We start from the raw sequence: 18,392 nt of genomic DNA, 5'->3' as shown, positions 1-18,392 counted from the left end.
TTGTGATGACCAATACATAAAGAAGGTCTATATATGAATATTTTGATCTTGTATTGTTATGACAAGTGCACTGATGATGTAACAGATACTAGTCAAGGTGGAATTGCACATGAGATTACCTAGCTCTGATGAGAAGCCAACATTCTCCAGCAATTATTCTTGGATCTTGTTTACATCTTCTCCATTCACAGTTCAAATCCAACAACAATGATACTTTTCTTTGAAGTGGGATTTTTTTGTAGGCCATTCTCACAATGAATATGAGATTCAGACTGTCAGAAGTGCTCTAGATGAGTAGCCTCGTGGAGGAGATGACACCATCAAAAAATGGTAGCAAAATGGCAGAAGAGAATACAGTGAGAAACGTATGACTTCTGCTCTGCCCCAACTCAAAGTAATGTTTTAAAGTAGAAAACTTTTATAAGGACAACAGGAGAGACGACAGATACTGACAAAATGTAAAGTTCTATATTGACTGCTTGGACACCTGCCCACTGACAGTGTCAATGTTTAGATACCCATTGAAGAGTAAGTAAGAAAATGGTTTTGGTTAAAAAAAAATAAAAATTAAAGAATTGTGAGTTCCACAATTTCAGTTTATATGGACAAAGCCAAGGACTAGGATCCAATAACTACATGCTTTAAAGATTTTTGAAGCATTTGCAGGAATTATGCAGATGGCTCTGGCCATCATGGGATTTCAATAACTGTTTGCAGTATTGTTACTTCCATGGTACCTTTGCATCAAAAGTATTTTGCATCTGTACAAAGACAATTAATCTTTCTTACCATCACTGAAGTTAAAATGTAACCTTCATTAACATTTTGCGAAGATTATTTATATAGCCATAAAAACATTCAGCCTGGGCACCAGGGAGAGAAAAAACCTAAATCAATAAAGTCAGCAACAGCTTTAGTCATTTCCTCCACTTAACACAAAAGGGAAGCCAGTAGTTTCTTTGGGGTTACAGCAGTTAAACAGGAAAATAAATTAATTATTGCCTAAAGACCATACGAGTTGTATGAAATAAGCTGTAAAGCTGTTTTAGTTTGGCATCCTGTCGTTTCAGTATGAATGTGATGTAGCCCACTTTATGACTTAAGCACGTAAAAGCATCTTCATGCTAAGAGGGAAAAGGAATGACAAAGCAATCTTTCAGGGGAGTTGTAAAGTTGCCTGAAGTCTAGTCTGATCAGGGAGAATACTACTGGACTATGTGTGCCAATTAACTGACTCTGAAGTGTTTGCAGCTACAGACTGAGTTTAGTAATACTATGTAATTGCCTTTGCAAATCATGCCGAATGGGATGTCTGGTTTTGTGCTCCTGAATGCTACAAAGTGTTTTTGAGAAGCACTGCCCATTGAGGTGTTTGAAATGGGTATGGTCAGAGTTAGTACAAGTGATCAGTTATGACCTCGAAGCAAGGAGACACTGAAATTACTTAAAGAATTGCTTCCTGTCTTCCCTTCATTCTGTTCTTCGGATTCCCCCTAATCCCTTTTGACACTTACGATTGCTCAGAGTTTTGCAGGAAGACCTGGAAAACAGAGAAGACAGCCCATCTTTTCCTGTTGACACAAGATGAAAACCTTCAAATCCCTGTCACTAGGTTTGTGCAGCAATAAATAAGTGACTTGTAAGCAGAAGTCAGTCCCCACCTCTCCTCAGGATTACCTGATTTGCATCTGGAACTATCCAGGATGCACAGGATTGCTTCTCTTTAAAGACGAAGACAAGATAAGCAATAGGAGTGAAGCAGGCTTCACCTAGGAATCCCACATTTAGGCTAACGAACCATGTGGGCCAAGTTGCTCAATGAGCCCTCTTTGCCCTATGTTGCCCTGCTGCCTACACTCATTGCTCCCCCACCCCAAGCAACAGGGGTCCTAATTATCTCTCTTTTTGGCTCCCTGTGGAACACTGAGTTTGATTTAGAGGTAGAAATGTTGGAAATGAGAGGAAGATTACCAAATGATAAAAAGAAATAATTTATTGTAGAGAAAGATAACACTGCATGCGAAAAATTGTAGAATATTCTTTTTGTTGTTGTTGTTTAAAGTTGTTACTGACCATTAATAGTTTGCAATCTTTGGTGTTTCAAAGGAAGTATTTTCTCTTTTGAATGAACAAAGTTGTATTAAATAGTGGATTTAAAAAAAAGATTTGAGAGCAGGCATACCGATATTTCTTATGATTAGCTTATCTGAAGTATGTATGATAGGTTGCTAATATAAAGAGGAGTTGCATGGCTAAAAAAATAATAATATCATTTACCCTTAAACCAGTCCATATTTATTGCTCTGAGGTTTTTATGCATTTTACAATGAGGGAGAAAGTCAACTTTCTATAATAATATTTTTTTAAATTGTAAATTGGCTCCTAGAGAATTCTGCTATCCTTCAAGTCACTGATTTCATTGTGGCTTAATTTCTATTTCACAGTTTTAATTTCTATTTTAAAGAAAGAAGTGTAATATACCTGTTCAACATAGAATTTTTGTTTTATTAGATAAATAAAAAGGAAATTGCCAAAGCACATTGTTCATTCCATTTAATAATAGCCACAGTGCTGTATTATGTTGTTATCTAATTCATGTTCAGAGAGGTGTTCTGTCCTTTGTTTGAGGATAAACAGCATTCTTATTTGGAAAATTGATCTGTCAATGCATTTTGGTTTGAAACACAGTGGGTTTCTAGACAGTTAGTTATATTAGGTGTATTGATAAATATCTGTCAAATGACTTTTGTAGAAAATTAAATTTAGTGTATTAAATCAGAAGTATCATGAGCATCATTACAATAGTACAGTCGCAACATATTCCTGCAAGCTTACTAGTCAACTTTTTATCCATGAATTGCAATATGCAGTATTTCAATATTCCACTTACTGTTAGTAACAATTTTCTAAGCTCAATGGAGCATATAAGGTTTCTAGGTCCACTTTTTAATCAGTGGGAAGTGGTCCTTTGTGTATTCTAAATGACTTTATAGTTTTCTAAAGCCTAGTCTTCCCAGTCTATTAACTGGTAAACAAAATGGAAAATCAAAACTCTTGACCCAGGACAAAGAACCACAGTTTGTGTGTTCCCATTGTGAGTTGTGCATTGGCAGCAACTTGACTGCCTAGTTTACGGAGCTATGATTATATAAAATACACCAGTGTATGAAAGCAAGAGGTTTTGCCTTGATGAGGTACTGTGTGATGTGAAATTATTATTCAATCCAAAGTCTATGTTAATTTTATCTTCTTTCACAGTACAGGGGGAAATATCAAAAGGAAAACTGATAAGGAGAAAACCTTTTTCAGCAACTAAGAAATTATTACAACAGAGAAGAAAAGGCAATGAGAATCAATGAAATCAGTTGTGTTCTTTTAATGTTAATGGGAAGTAAGCATTCAGTACTTGCTGTAAACTGGTACAGAATGGAAACTGGGCTCAGATTGTGGGTCGTGATACAGCTGTTCCTCATTCCACCCTTGCTGGACTGGGATACCAGCTCTTCCATTGCCACCCACAGGAGAATGCACCTTGGAATGGAGACAGGGCTTCCTTGTGGCTTAGAGATTGATGTCCCGCTTGCCTCTCCCCTCCCATTCAGTATGGTCGTGCCAGGACTGAATTAGCTGTTAGTCACAGCCAACTCATCCCCCTGGTCTGACTTCCATCGTGGTTTCTAGGACATAGGTATGCCTCTTGCCTTCACAACTGCAAACAGGAACCTGAAAATGAATTGACTGTTGGTATAGTAATTGCAGCTTAAGTAAACAGGTAACTTGGAACAGGAGCTGTAAAAAGATATGAACTGTTTCACTCATCTCTGTGTGTTTTTAACTGAAATGCCTGGTGATTTTATATGTATTCTTCCAAATATTGTGCTGCTGGTATACTATGCAAAAGATATTTCAACTTCTGTTCTTGGGTAAAAAAAAAAGTCTCTAATGTGGGATTGCTATTTCAATCTGATCAGATTATTGAATAAATTTGTTTTACTCAGACCAGTTGATTTTTCTTATGTATACATGTATTTGTCAACAGTACAACATTAATTGCTCATGAACCTACCACTTAAATCATTATCCTTTATTAAAATTATAATACAGAGCAAGATTTTTTTTCTTGTACTTCCTCTGCTGAATTGTGTTGCTTTGTTGTTGAGTGTAACTTTGCTGTATTGTTTTCTTCAAGAAAATTTCAACCTACTTCATCTCATCTGAGCAGAGTGCTTCTTAATTTGTTTTTCTTTAACTTTGCTTCCTAACCAGAGGCATTTCCTCCCATAACCTGTAAATATTTCTTCTTTAATACCTTAGTCCCCATTTGCTTACCAGGAGCATATAGTGTTTACTTGAATTGGTTGCCAGGGAATCCTTCAGCTTGATTTCTCTGTCTGAGAAGGACTTAGAAAAAATACGTATCAAGTTACTGTGCAATCTGCTTAAATGATAAACTTAAAAATCTGATTACATGAATATATTTTAACTTCTGTTTCCCTATCTGTTGTTTAAATCTAAAAAACCCTAACAATCAACATACTTTGTTAAAAATTTATTTAACTGTATAACTGTATTTTTTAATTTTTTCTTCAATTAGCACTTTGTGTGAAAGAAACATATTAAAGGTTTTGAAAGAAACATATTAAAGGTTTAAGCTCTTGGCTTTGTAACTCATAATATTGGACTGTAGTTTTTCTGAGGTAGACCTATATTAGATGATATATGTACATGAGAGAAACAGTGCCCAATTTTTAATTGCATTTAGAATTCAAAATTTTGAGAAAATATTACAACAGTGGTTGCTTTAATTCAGATTCGGTAATTCGTCTAACTTGGATTTTTAATTTAAACAAATGCAGGAAATGGGGTATATATTACTGTGTGAAAGAACAATGCATAGTAATACAGGATTTTTTAAATCCATCAGTTATAAAACTTTCTGACATTGATATCAAAGTAGAATTTTTGTTAATAAGGCTGGGTTTACAGCTAGGAGACTTCAAGGCTACTGGAATGGAAAAAGTAGATCAGAAAATGCTGCTTTGTCTCATTTCTTGACCAGAAGGAATAAAGCTCTACTAAGAAATGGATCTGAAAAAGATGTTGTTTACATCGTGCTGTAAAGCTAATGATAACCATACCACAAGTGAAGATTGTCTTACAAAGAAAGTGATTTTAATTAAAAAAAATAAGTGTATAAGGAATGCAGATTCTTCATGCATCCTTTGCAAAGACTACTAAACTAATTTCAAATAAGAAACAGTTCTCCACAATTGGTATTCCTACATAAAAGAAGCTTTACATTAGTATTCAGTTAAAATCATATCTATCACAGTACTTTATTATATTTTTTTTGTTTTAGCCACAGATGCAGATGTGAAGAATGAAAGTCTTTCATCTGTGCAGCAGCTTGGTGTTGAAATGACAGTCAGGTACATGGTATTAAAATATTTCCCTAGTGTATTTCTAGAATTTGTTTGATTTTCATGGAATGACTTTAATGATATTTAATCCATCAACTCAGTGCTTTATACCATTTAAATCTAAAGATCATCTTTAAGAAAATGAATTGTAACTTGGAAAATGAAAAAGGTATTAGTACATAATTAAATTATCTTTACAGATTATATATGTTATTATCCTTTATTGTTGTAAAGGCTAATTGTAACTTGTTAGTAAGATTTACCGTAAAATTACATTATCCTGAGTTATGTGTCTTTCTTTCCTCACATTACTTCTCTAAATGGTTCTGTTTAGCTAAGCTTAGTTATATGCCATTTAAACATTTTCTTTGGCTGGTAATTTCCAGAGCTGTGATGAAGGAAAAGCTAATGTGTCTGTACTTCCACAGATTGTTATCTTTAGCATTAATATTTGAATTCTGATGCTCATAATTACATGTACAATATACTTAGATGGAATTCTAAATAGGTATGTGAAGAAAATGAGTCATGTGTTAGAGTAGTTGCTCTTCCCCACCCACTACAGTCTCTGAACTAAAAGGAATTTAGATGAGGAATTGTACCACTGAGTAGCAGGTGTTTGGTGTGTATCTTTCCTAGATAAAGCATTAGAGGTTTTATTAAACCATTTATGTGTATATCTGCAACATAGTGTTTGTGATGAACAACGCTATGACAGCTTAACTTTCACAGGCCTATTAAATATGAGTTCTTGCTTTTTAGGAATTAAAAAAAAAAATTTAACCAATAGGTAACCTTTAAACAGTTTTGGTTTTTAACTTTTTGTGCTAGATACGGAAAATATCTAAACTTGCTAAAAGAACATGCTGAAAATGGACTGTGCTTCGTGCTAATGAATTGTGAGAAATTTCTGAAACAACAGCAAAGAACTGTGGTATCTTCACTTTGTATCCTTTCTTGATGGCATAAATTGTATTACCTAAAAACGCCAGTGGAATTTGAACTCTCAATTTGGGCTTTTGATGGTGGTGTAGGTGTGTAATATGTAAGAAAGAAAAAAAAAAAAAGCAGCACGCTTGCTTTGAAATTTTGTTACGTTACATGCTCATGCAATACACTCAAGAAAATCTTCACCCTTTTGTTCCCATACTTTTTGAAAATTGTAAATCTCATTCATTTTTGTCACAAATTGTTTTGGAGTAGGATCACACCTTCCTGTATGTGATAGTGTAGAGCAACATGTCTTTGAGCATTAATGAGTATTTGTGGTACTCCTACAATACCAACGTTGGTAATGCCCATGTAACGATACATGGCTGTAATCTGATCAACAGGAATGATTTTACTTCTGACTCTTATACGTGGAACTTTTTTTTTTTTTTTTTTTTTTAAATAAAGCAGATAGCCCTGTCCAACAAGCTTTGTTATGTTCTTCAGGTATTAGACTTACAAATCACTATTAAAACCACTTCGGGTATGTTAGTCAGAATATGTTTAATCTCTTTTTTAAAGCTTTTCTTTTACTTTGTTTTTTTTCCATAATCTTTACAACTCCTCTTCCTCTACAATTCTCCTTTTCTTGTAGTATAGGCACACTTGTTTTCGTGTGGGGTTTTTTTGCAATTTTTTGTTTGCTTTGCTTGATTTGGCTTGACTGCTTATGGACTGGAAAAAAAGTAGTGCATAGGGAAAACAGCTGAAATCGTTTCTCTTCATTCAGTTTGAGAGGCAGCTGTGCCTCGAGAAGCTGCCTTCTGCGCAGCAATATTCCCCTTGCCCCATCTCTAACAAACCAGCTCCTGCCTCTTGGTGCATGGGCCTGGGGAGGAGGAGGGCAGCAGTTCCCGCAGGGCAGCGAGGAGATCTCTGTCCGTTCCTTAACCTTCTCATGCAGGCTGCTTGCAGGAGCGCTATGCTGGCTACGACTGGTTTGCGTCTTGTGTCTTCCTCATAATGTCAGGGGACGGGGAGAGGACACTGACGTTTCTTCAGCGGTTTTCGTGTCTTCTTGTTTCAGCATTTCTCTGGCTACCAAGACTGCATGCATCTGTAAGAATTTAAAAGCTGTTTCTTTCTGAAAGGCAACTTCAAAAGTTTCTAAAGGAGGCTTTATCAATTTCTGTAGTTTTGGGTGGGGTTTTTTAATGCATTAAGTTTTTATTAAAGCCCTTTTAGTGAATACGTGACCCTGAAAAATTCTCTCAGAAAAATATAGATTTGGCATTTGGTCAAATGGTTGTTTAAAAGTTGTGAAATAACTGGTGGACTGATAGTAAAGGCAATGTTACTGAATTTTGAAGCTGGCAGTAAAATAAACTTTGTTAGCGGCGTTAAATTCTGTGTGAAGGCTGCAATACTGTTGAATGACCTTTTCTTCTTTATTAGAGTGTGCAAGTCCATCCTTTTGAATTTTTTAGTAAATCTATCAGTTTTAAAATTTACTCAATATGTAAATACTGAATGCTTGGCAGTTTTAAATTATTAGTATTTTGGATCAAGTTTGTAGTATAAGAAACATCATGCCCACTTTTATTAGATCTGGTTCCATCTGTTTAAAATAAAACCTTTTTGGTTTGATTTTGTACATTGCCACGTTGTCTTGACTGTTTTGAACATAAATAACTGTAGTCTTTACTAGAGAAATCTGGGGTATAAGAAACACAGATTAGATTCCGTACCTCTTCTGTAGACAAGCCTCTGTATTAATGAGTTGGTCTGTCTTTTCACCAGAAGCGACCGTGTTGGTCCGCTCACAGCACTGAGTCCAGCTCCGAGGTTGTTCCAGCATGATGAAATGTTGCTCCATTGTGTGAATATAATTGTGCTGAACACCCTCAGTGCTGAGAACTTAAGTGTCATCTTCCATACAAGAACTAGTCAGCATTGCAGGCAGGTTGCTGCAGTGCTAATGTTCATTCTCAATACCTAAATCATTTATCTTTTGTAATATATCTTGAAAACACAGAAAATTCATTAATTAACCTATTTGCATGATTTCCACAAGGTAAACTAAGATAAAATGTCAAAACATAAATGAGGAATTATCAAGCCATTGGACTGTGATGCTGCCTACCTCAGGAAGGAGGAAAATTCCAAAGGATGTACTTTGGCCTTCTAGCACGAAGCCAAAGATTCATTGCCTAGAACCCAAGCACTGACATCCAGAGCTTTCCGTACTGATAAAACCTCTGTTCCTTTTGCTGCACAAAATAGAATTTCACTCATACCAGCCACACATACTGCAAAGAAACATGCACACAGAAAACAACTTCACATCCTGTAGAAGTTCCACTTTCTACACCAGTAAAAGGGGGGAAAATATCCAACAGAAATTAGTCTTTTTTTTTTTCTTCTTTTATTTAAAGTATAACAATGGTTTCTCCATCCCTACTTTGACAATTAAAGCTTACATACAAAAAACTAGATTGCTAATGCAAAGGAATAGTCAGGATATATTTTTTTATATATATAAAATAACAGTTTCTAACTTTTAATTTTCTTTAATTTAACTACATGTTTTTCCTGATGGCAGCACCGGCTTTTTTGTTTATTCTATTTCCTATCTTTAAAAAAATTTGGATGACTTGTCTTGCAAGTAAATGTGTATAATTTTATATATTGTTCTTAGCAAAGTATTTTAAAATAACACATTTTTGTAGCCTGTAATCCTTTTCCTCAAAGTTGTTGTTGTTGTTAATCAGATGCACCTGCCTATTACCACGGTGGAATCTGGCATCCATCCAGTCTATTTTTGCAGTGCTCACCACATTGAAATGTTGCTGAAAGCTGAGTTGCCACTCGTCTTTTCAGCCTTCCACATGTCTGGTTTTGCTCCATCCCAGGTAACTGATGAAAGCGTATCAAAGTATCGTCAACTTTTTGACTTGAATCCACAAAATCAAGGACGTTCAGGAACAACTGTGGTTTTTCTATATGGCACTTGTATGGTGGTTGTGAAACTGGGGGTAATAGATGGTACTGAATGCGTGGTGACTTAAGAGCGTCTGAAAATAGAAAGCAACTGACTTTGGTAAAGACAGTGTACTGCAGTGTATTGATGACCTTCCATAGCGTGTTCATGCAGAAAACTTGATAAAAATAAAATATACTAAAACCTCAGATTTCTCATTAAAAATAAATAGAGTATCTTATTACCTAGAATAATTTTCTAAATTTTCCATAGGAGAAAAATGAGTAATTTGGGATACGTGAGTAATAGGAAGCAGTTCAGGTGATATTAGAGCAAAATTAATTTTATATAAGCTGGCATAAATATTACAATCAGGTAACACACTATTCTTCTATATTAAAGAGATGTTACTACAGAAGAATATTTATCCATAATGTTAGCACTCATTTTACCTACTTACTACAATTCTTTGGTAATATGGAAAGCTATGTATGGAGCATTGCTTGTAAAGACTACAGCTCTGATGAAATGTAAATATCTTCATGCAAAAATGAGTTAGATTGCCCATGCAAACGACCTCTCACCACACTAAGAAAGTTATTGCTCTTCCAAGGCACGAAAAACATTTTTTGTCTTACGCGTCCAAAATTCCTTTCTGCCACAAGTTTTGCAGCTTAAGGGACTTCTTAATGGGGGCAGATGCCAGTGTGGTACAACAGTCAGCTTGGGATTTGGTCTTTGAGGAGAGACGATTGGCAGATGAGGGACTGTCTCAGCATAGGAATGAGATGCCTATAATGAGGTTCCTCTTTTGGGGTGGGAGAACACACGGGGACAGTCGTTCCTTCCTCAGCTAATCTTGTGTAAGTTATACTGTATGCTTTTTTAATTGCATTCAATTCATAATAGACTAGTTATTCTAAACTGCTGACAAGATTTTTTTTGTTCAGGGATTTTTTTTTTCACTTAATGTGTTATTGAAATGCCATTGGTGGGTGCCGCTGTATCTTCTGTGTCATTTTGCAGTTCTACTGCAGGATTAAACCCAAACAAACCCTGAAGTGCGAAAACAACTCTGATGTATTTAAGTGCTTGTGTGTATCAATACCTGAAAACAGATTTAATGCCAGAGTATGGCTGCTATCATCTAATTAGAATCTTGGTACTTCTGCTGCTGCATGTTTTTAAACACTTTAAGGACTGATTAGCAGAAGATTTGTGGTCTAGAACTAAATGAAATGTGCTGTACACTTCTTAATACATTGTGATTTTGAACTGGAAAAAGAAGTCACTGTGTTTCATACCCACTTCATTAAATGAAAACATGTCTTAGGGAAGGACCTGACATTCATTTATAAGGCAAAGAACTACATTAATTTAAAGGAAAATCCACATTAAGCACACCATCACCCTCATTACCCTCTAGGCCACATTATAAAAAAAATATTGAAAAAATCATGTTTGCTGTCATTGGACTTTGAGTTTTATGTCTCGACCTCAGGAGTTGCCAGAATATACTCAGATAAGTGAGATGCACGAATACAGGATGTTATGTCTAGCAGAACTCACTGGAAGTCTGTTCAGAGTCTGTAATGTAAAAAAATGGTGATTCTTGGCTTCTTTTGTACTTTATCCCTTGTATTTTCATAAGGAGGGTACTGTTATAGGAAAAAGGTCTGTAGTATAGAAAAGTTAAGAAATGAAGCTGATCAATTATGACTGTCTACAGCAATTTAATGATATATAATTTCATTCTCATCTAGATTTGTCTGCAATGGATAACTCAGTGTTTCTGGAATTACATGGACTGGAGCGAAATCTGTCACTACATTGCTATATGTATTTTCCTGGGTCCAGATTATCAAATATATATGTGTATTTCTGTGTTCAGACACCTACAGCAAGACATCCTGAAGCACACTGAAGCCCAAGATCTCCAGGTTTTTCTTAAAGTAAGGGTTTCTTTTTTAATTTTTCAATTGCCGAAGGGAAGCAAAGCTCTCAATACTGAAAATACATATGTTACTTAATCTGAAGCTTTTACTGAATTTCACGTACTGATTTTAAGTGAGTAAAATAATGCTTTAATTTTATTTAGTTCCTGGCAAGAAATTGTGGTATAGTATTTTCCAGACAATAGGTTTCCTGCATTTTGTCCTGATCAGTTCCCTTTGTATGCAAAGTAAATAGCAATGTTAAGTCATGAGGGCATTTGATTCAGTTCTCTGTGTGGCCCTACTCTCATTAAACTAGATGTTCTCCAGAAAGGTGGGTTTATGCTGTGGTCTCCTGCTGAAGCTTGAAGACGTGGCACAAAGCTCAGTGAGCTGTTACTTTGAACACATTCCAATTACTATACAACCAGCCTCACAGTTTCATATTTTTTGCCATATTATAACTTATATTTGGTTATTGGATTCTTTTTGAAGGGTAGTGCTTAGCTATAGATGCAGTCATGAATAGATGCGAATATTTGACTCCTGCTCTGAGACAGTTTTGCTTTTTTCTCTTTTTTATTTCTCCAGTCAAAATTCTTTTGAGAGCTATATATCTGCATCTTAGTCTGTCCTAACAACAGTAGTTTTTTGACTAGTTTGCATCCAACTTGCATATTCTTAAATAGGAATAATATGTCAGATCAATAATTTTCCTTGAAAATGTTAGACTGTGTACCAAACAAGTGAATTGTTTTGTTTGACCTGTTTTTAGTCAATGTGGCTTAAAAACTACTTCATCTTGATGGCATTATTGGGATACTTTATGTAAATTATAGCAGAGAAAATTTATATGTTGTCACCTATGGTATAAACAGGCCAAATATTTGACATGATACTGTTAAATGAATGAGAAATACTGTATATTATTGCAGTACTGGAGTATTTACAATTCATTGAGTGCTGCAGAAAAAGAGGAGTTAATAGCGTACTTAAACTGTACTCTTGCTTTTGATAATCTGTCATTGTAGTCATTCAGTTTCAGCTATATTATGGGCTTCATGTGAGGTTACTTGGGTTTAATAGTTGCAAAAGTGTTAGTCAGCTGCCCTTTTATTGAAATAACCAAATTCAGTTTCAAGATTTAGCCTATATCTCAGCACAACATTCACAAATTTGGATTACTGTAATGGAGTGATTATCTTAAAAGTGGAAGTATACACTATTCTAAGAACATAATCCAAATTAAGAAAAAACCAACCATCAACGACCTTTGAATGTTCATTTTATATTTTTTTAAATGTAATGTCATATCTTGAACTTCGTACTAGCTATGGTCATTTGCTATACAAACGAGTCCTGCTACCTGTTTTCCTTCCAAGAACAAATAGTACTTTCTGGTTTTAAGCTACTAACATGTATTATATCTGTCATGAAAAGATGACGATTTGACAGCAATACACCTTTGCTGGTATTATCTAGTAAGTAGTTACAGCTATCTATTAAAATTATAAACACATATTTTCTTCTTAAAATATAAATATACTTTCATTTCCACACGAAAAAAGAAGTTGGAGACAACTTTGCTGTCAATTCAGATGACATTATGCCTGGCACTTAAAATACGTAATTCTCCTATTCAATGTGTCCTTCTAATAAAAAACAAATGACAACCTGTGAAAGAGATCATCTTCTATTACTCTATAATTTGCCTTTCCTCTGTGCCAAGAGGAAAGTAGAAGTAATGAATTGTCCATGAACACTTTTTCCCTTTCTCTGGTTCTTCCTGGTGGCTGAGATGGATTACTAACAGTTATGATCCCTTTGAGATATCTTGAAGTTTCAGCATTAACTGAATTTTAAATTTATTGCCTGGTCTTTTATTAATCCTTTCATGGAAGGATGAAGCCACATAACTTTGTAATTTCCATATGTGAGCCAAGAATACTGTAACACCTCAGTAAACCCGTCTTGACTCTCTTGCTTTCATTGGTTTCATTTGGGTTAAATAGAGAAACTGAGGCTACAGGGTTTGCAACTTGTTGTAATAGTGCATGTGGGCCAGTGTGTCACTCTCTTCTAGGAGTAATTTAGCTACTCTTCAGTTTATTTTCTGTGACTGTGGGCCATATTATTGACAACTAAGTTGCTGACCATTGCTTTAAAATGTGTTCACATTTAATCAATATAGCATTTGACTGCTTAAAAAGAACAAAAGTTAAATATCTACTATAGTTCTCTATTGGAGTCAGCTTTCCACTGTAGTCAGCCTTCTCACAGTGCATGAAGAGCAACTTGGAAGGTAAAAATTTGCCTTTGCTTTCACTTTTGAGTAGGGGAGCAGAAATATGAGGACCATCTTGAATTTCTGTTCAGATGCCAAAGTGCGGTATTCCAAGCCTGAGCATGTGTTCTCAGGAGATTTCTGCTTAGCAGAGATGCACAGTTAATACACCAGCAGATGTATGTCCACAAGGACTGTCTGGCTCCAGAGAGATTTTTGCAGCACATGCTGCCACTGTGCAGTAGATGGTCTGCACACAAGTTGTTCCAGTTCAAAGCATCAACAGATTCACCCATTTTACCTAGACTGTTCTTCAGGATCCTGCTTTCTGCAGTGCATCCTCCGTCTCTAGTATAGTGGCCATGAGAAGGAATATGGCCTGTTCGTTTCTTTTTCCAGAGGGCACCTTCTTTTACTCTGCGTTTTGGAATTAGTAAAAATTAATCATTTGTGGTTATGCAGAAGTGTTTATTCTGTTTTTATTTAAGCACTTCATAAAGATCTTTCTTTATCATTGATTTTAAAAATAAGTATCTACTGTTACTCTCCTGGTTTTATTGAGAATCTAGTTGATACAAAAGCCACACTAACAAACTTTTAGCGTGTCATGTGCTGGTATAAAAATCTTTTGAAAGAATATTTTAGTACCTGGCTTTGCCTTTTTAAAGCTTACTTTGTTTTCCTTAAAAATCTTCATATGGCATGTTCTCCAAAAATGAGATGAACAACATCCACCTGAAAAAAACTATTTGTTAACAAGACTGTTATTAGGAAGAACTGTCTGGAAGCAGAGATTACCAATCCTTTATTTCTAAATGAATGTAATAAAATGTGTGTATTTTAAACACCCAGGCTGTGACAAGCAGAACAAAATGAGCTATATTTAACAGCTTGGAATTCATTAAATTTGAGTTGTGCATCTTTTTTTTCCTAACATAAATGTTTTCTGTATTTGTGCAGGAAGAAGCATTCCATGGATTTCGAGTGAGTGATTATTTAGAATATATGGAAAGCTTGGAGGCAATCTACAGATCTATGCTGCTGAAAGACATGAGGAACATAAGAGGGCAGAATACATAGATGAAGCAAACAAGCACTTTATTTTCCAATTTTGGTTACATCCTTCAAAATGATGCTGATTGATTGATATATCAGTCTTAGCTAAAATAAGCCAGGCTGTGTAAATGTACCTACTGTAAAATAAATAAGAAGGGTTTTCAGAATAGAGTTTTTGCAAAAGGACCTTAAGTTTAATGACCTAAAATACCACATTTTCCCAGATAGGCCTTATGCAAAGCCTCATGTTGTTCACAGAAGGCGGCTTCAAAACCCACCTGTAGGATGCTGAATTGTCTTCCTTAGAACATAAGTCTTCCTTATAAAGCCTTGAACTTGTTCCCAAATCATTGCATTATTGTTGTCATCTTGTAGCACAGTCCTAAAACCTTCAGTTATTTTTCTCAGAAACAAGTGTTAGTGTGTATTCATATGCATGAAAAGTCAGCAAATTAAGAGCAAATTCCCTGTACACAGCTGTTCTGACTTTGTGGTTACGGTTGAGAAAATGGGGTGTTAAAATACATACAATGAAAAAAGACTAATATTCCTGTCTTTTTTTTCATAAGTCATTTTATGTCATAAAACATCTATTTGTAACATACACTTTCTGTATGCATAAGTGAATGAGAAGCCCTTGAGTGGCTTGCTTTTCATCTCTCTGGAAAATGATCATTTTTAAATGTGGTTTCCTTCAGACAGGAAAACTAGTAAGAAGCATCATCTGTGCTTCCCTTTCATAGAATCACAGAATGGTTTGGGTTGGAAGGGACCTTAAAGACCATCTAGTTCCAACCCCCCTGCTGCAGGCAGGGACACCTTCCACTACACCATGTTGCCCAAAGCCTCATCATCAATAAAAAGCAAGAATTAAGGCTGCTAGGTATTTTCTAACACCAGCAGTGTAGGTGAAATTTCAGCATTGTTGAAGTTTACTGAAATGCCCAAGTTCAAAAGAAACATGGTTTTCTTGGGGAGTGCTGCATCCTATTTACTGTAAGGATAGGTTTTAGGTAATGATCAGTGAGCAGCTGAGGAAACATTGTAGTGTCGGTCTTTTTCATATTCTATCACTGTTAAATATTATTTAAAAAAATCTATATATGTGCACCAATTAATAGTTATTTTTTGAAATCAAATAGTGATCTGGGCATGATGTTGAGTCAATAAATAATACTTAATTAGATGACAACGTATTCCTAAAATGAATACTACAGTTGGCTTGTCAAGAATTAATAAATACCTTTGTATTTGATTTAAATTAAGGCCAATAAAATGATAGTTATTAGCAGGCAGGAGGGCTTCCTTCAGTATTAGCAAGTAATCAAAGTATGTAGATGGAAAATGACAAGGTATCATCCTGTGGCCTACCCCCCCACAGTATTTGTAGATTACTTCTTTTAATTTTGCAAGATTTTTTTTTCCCCCCTCACTTCTATATTTTGTTGGCCTTCAGGGCTTTTCACCTGTGCTTCCAGGTATTATCTCAGTTGATTCACTAATTCCCATTTCTCAGAAGGTCTGTTCTACCCTATTTTTTTTGTCCTCCACTACATGAGGCATTATAGTGACGTGGACTTTCATCTCCTTTTTATGTACTACCTCACCAGTAGAACTTTATGGTTTGAAGCTCTGTCTTGTGAGTTGTCCACGTTCACTGTCTGAGTATTGGGAAGGTTGAAAGAGTTCAGACAGTGGGATTAACTCAGCCTCGGTGCAAAACTTTTGGGAGCATTTCAGACACACTTGCCTGCTTTTTCTCCTCTGCTACCCTGGGTGTAGAACTGGCATTTGTTGCATGCTGGCCCACAGCCTTCCCCTCAGAGTAATGGTACTGGTGTTTTATTATACTCATTCATCCATACCAGGTAGTTTTGACTGATGATCTCTGACTTTGGTCTGAAGGCTGGGATTTTCTTTTTGTAATTATTTCACCGATGTTGTCTTCTGACAATTCCCTCTGCTTTAGGCATTATGTTCTATAAATACCAGCATTATGCCATACCAGTCTACATCAATTCTCTGAGGCTTCCATGCAGTTCCACTTCCTATGTTGCATTTTCTTCTTTCTGGGATTGTTGAAGGGTAACATCTGAAACAGGGTATCTTCGTGATGGCGGATGGGAAGAAGCAGGTAAGGACAGGCTATTCTCTTGAGGAAATTTCTAGTATAATGGCTTCTGGAGTATCCAACTCTGATATCTGACGTACAGATGGCCACGAAAGGAAGAAAGAAGTGAAAACTATCATAATCATAGAATCATAGAATGGTTTGGGGTTGGAAGGGACCTCAAAGACCATCTAGTTCCAACCCCCCTGCCATGGGCAGGGACACCCTCCACTAGACCACGTTGCCCAAAGCCCCATCCAACCTGGCCTTGAACACTTCCAGGGAGGGGGCAGCCACAACCTCTCTGGGCAACCTGTGCCAGTGCCTCACCACTCTAACAGTACGGAATTTCTTCCTAACATCTAATCTAAATTGACCCTCCTTCAGCTTAAACCCATTACCCCTTGTCCTGTCACTCCACTCCCTGATAAACAGTCCCTCACCATCTTTCCTATAGGCCCCCTTCATAATAAAGCTAGTTGTCATCAAATCAAGTGTTCAAGAGTCACACTGGGTTTCACAATATTCTGTAGTAGCTGTAGAACTGGTTTTAAAAGCTATGCTCACTTCAGAGTGTTTAGAAATCCTTTTGCACACTTTTCCAAAAGTGGCCTGGAATACAACTGGATGACTATTATCTATTAAGAATATTATGTTGCATGAGAAAGCTTTACATAAAAAGGCCCAAGGGACCTCTGGATAGGTTCTAAAACTGGTGCATAGCTCCCTTTTCGTTTGGGTGCTGTGAAGAAATTCACCAAGGAATCTTACTCCTGTATTGTGAGGTGGCTCACTAGCAGCTGCTTAAGCAGTGACTGTCCTTTTGTCTTCCTGTTTTAGAGGTAGGAAGCAATCTGTTTTCAGAAGTATTGCAGTCAGTAGGCAAATCGTAGGTGAAAGTTGACTTAATGGAAGAAAGGAAGTAATGGCTTTAGTGGAGATTTTGCTTAGAAGGCTTCATCCCTAGACACTCTCCCCACCTCCCCCCTGTTTCTCTCCCCTATATCTGCCCTTTATTAATGCATTTCTTCAAACTGTGTTCTTTGGAAAAAAAAAAACAAACCAACTTTTCAAAAACTCAGACATAGCACAACAACGTTCTCATCTAGCCCAGCCTTGATCAAGACTTAATTACAAAGTCTTTCCATGAAACTGCCTTAACTTTCATTCAAGGTCTTAAGATCCTGTGGTGGAACCTAGTGTCACTCACTAATGGCACGTTTGGTGATGGCATCTAAAGAGACTTTGCAATTGGATGAAGTAAAAGTTCTGCTCCATAGAAAACAGAAAATGCTGGGTTATTATTTACTTCGAAAGTATAAGAGGGTCTCTAGTGTCATCAGTATCAAGTTCCTAAACAGCTTTTTGAAAACACAAGATTATTTTTGGCTTAGTCTTAGACAATAAACCTGTACTCATTTTCCCTGATTAAATTTGCATCAACAATTCTGAAGTTTCTTGAAATTTGTCCTTCCCCCTTCAACCACCCAGAGTTTCTAAAAGGCACATAATGTATCTTCTTATTTGGAAATCTATCCTTTCTTAGGATTTCAGTTTTATTTCAGCCAAAGTAATTGTTGCACTACTTCAATTTAGAGTGAAATGCCCTGTTCCTGCAGTTACCTTCAAAGAGATTTTTGGTCTTGGTAATTATTTTGCATAGAAAGTTGGTAAAATT

General features: G+C 36.0%; 1 protein-coding gene across 7 annotated transcripts in view; it reads left to right on the top strand.

The window, feature by feature from the left end:
• Positions 1 to 15,145, top strand: part of TBC1D32 (TBC1 domain family member 32) — an 89,802-nt gene extending 74,657 nt beyond the window's left edge. For 2 of the 7 annotated variants that reach the window (XM_054821980.1, XM_054821979.1), the window contains exons 29-34: positions 5,360 to 5,429; positions 6,252 to 6,367; positions 7,315 to 7,469; positions 9,122 to 9,262; positions 11,094 to 11,282; positions 14,509 to 15,145. In XM_054821980.1, coding sequence (XP_054677955.1) covers positions 5,360 to 5,429; positions 6,252 to 6,367; positions 7,315 to 7,469; positions 9,122 to 9,262; positions 11,094 to 11,282; positions 14,509 to 14,628 — 791 coding nt within the window. In that variant the 3' untranslated portion in view covers positions 14,629 to 15,145. Of the gene's footprint in view, positions 1 to 1,524; positions 4,668 to 5,359; positions 5,430 to 6,251; positions 6,368 to 7,314; positions 7,470 to 9,121; positions 9,263 to 11,093; positions 11,283 to 14,508 lie in introns of those variants that run through there. The other 5 variants (XM_054821981.1, XM_054821985.1, XM_054821982.1 and 2 more) reach the window with 5 other exon arrangements.
• Positions 15,146 to 18,392: the final 3,247 nt, after the last annotated feature.

This window comes from Grus americana, chromosome 3 (assembly GCF_028858705.1).
Source record: "Grus americana isolate bGruAme1 chromosome 3, bGruAme1.mat, whole genome shotgun sequence".
In the NCBI taxonomy this organism is placed as follows: domain Eukaryota; kingdom Metazoa; phylum Chordata; class Aves; order Gruiformes; family Gruidae; genus Grus; species Grus americana.
This window is presented reverse-complemented; position numbering and strand designations above follow the sequence as displayed.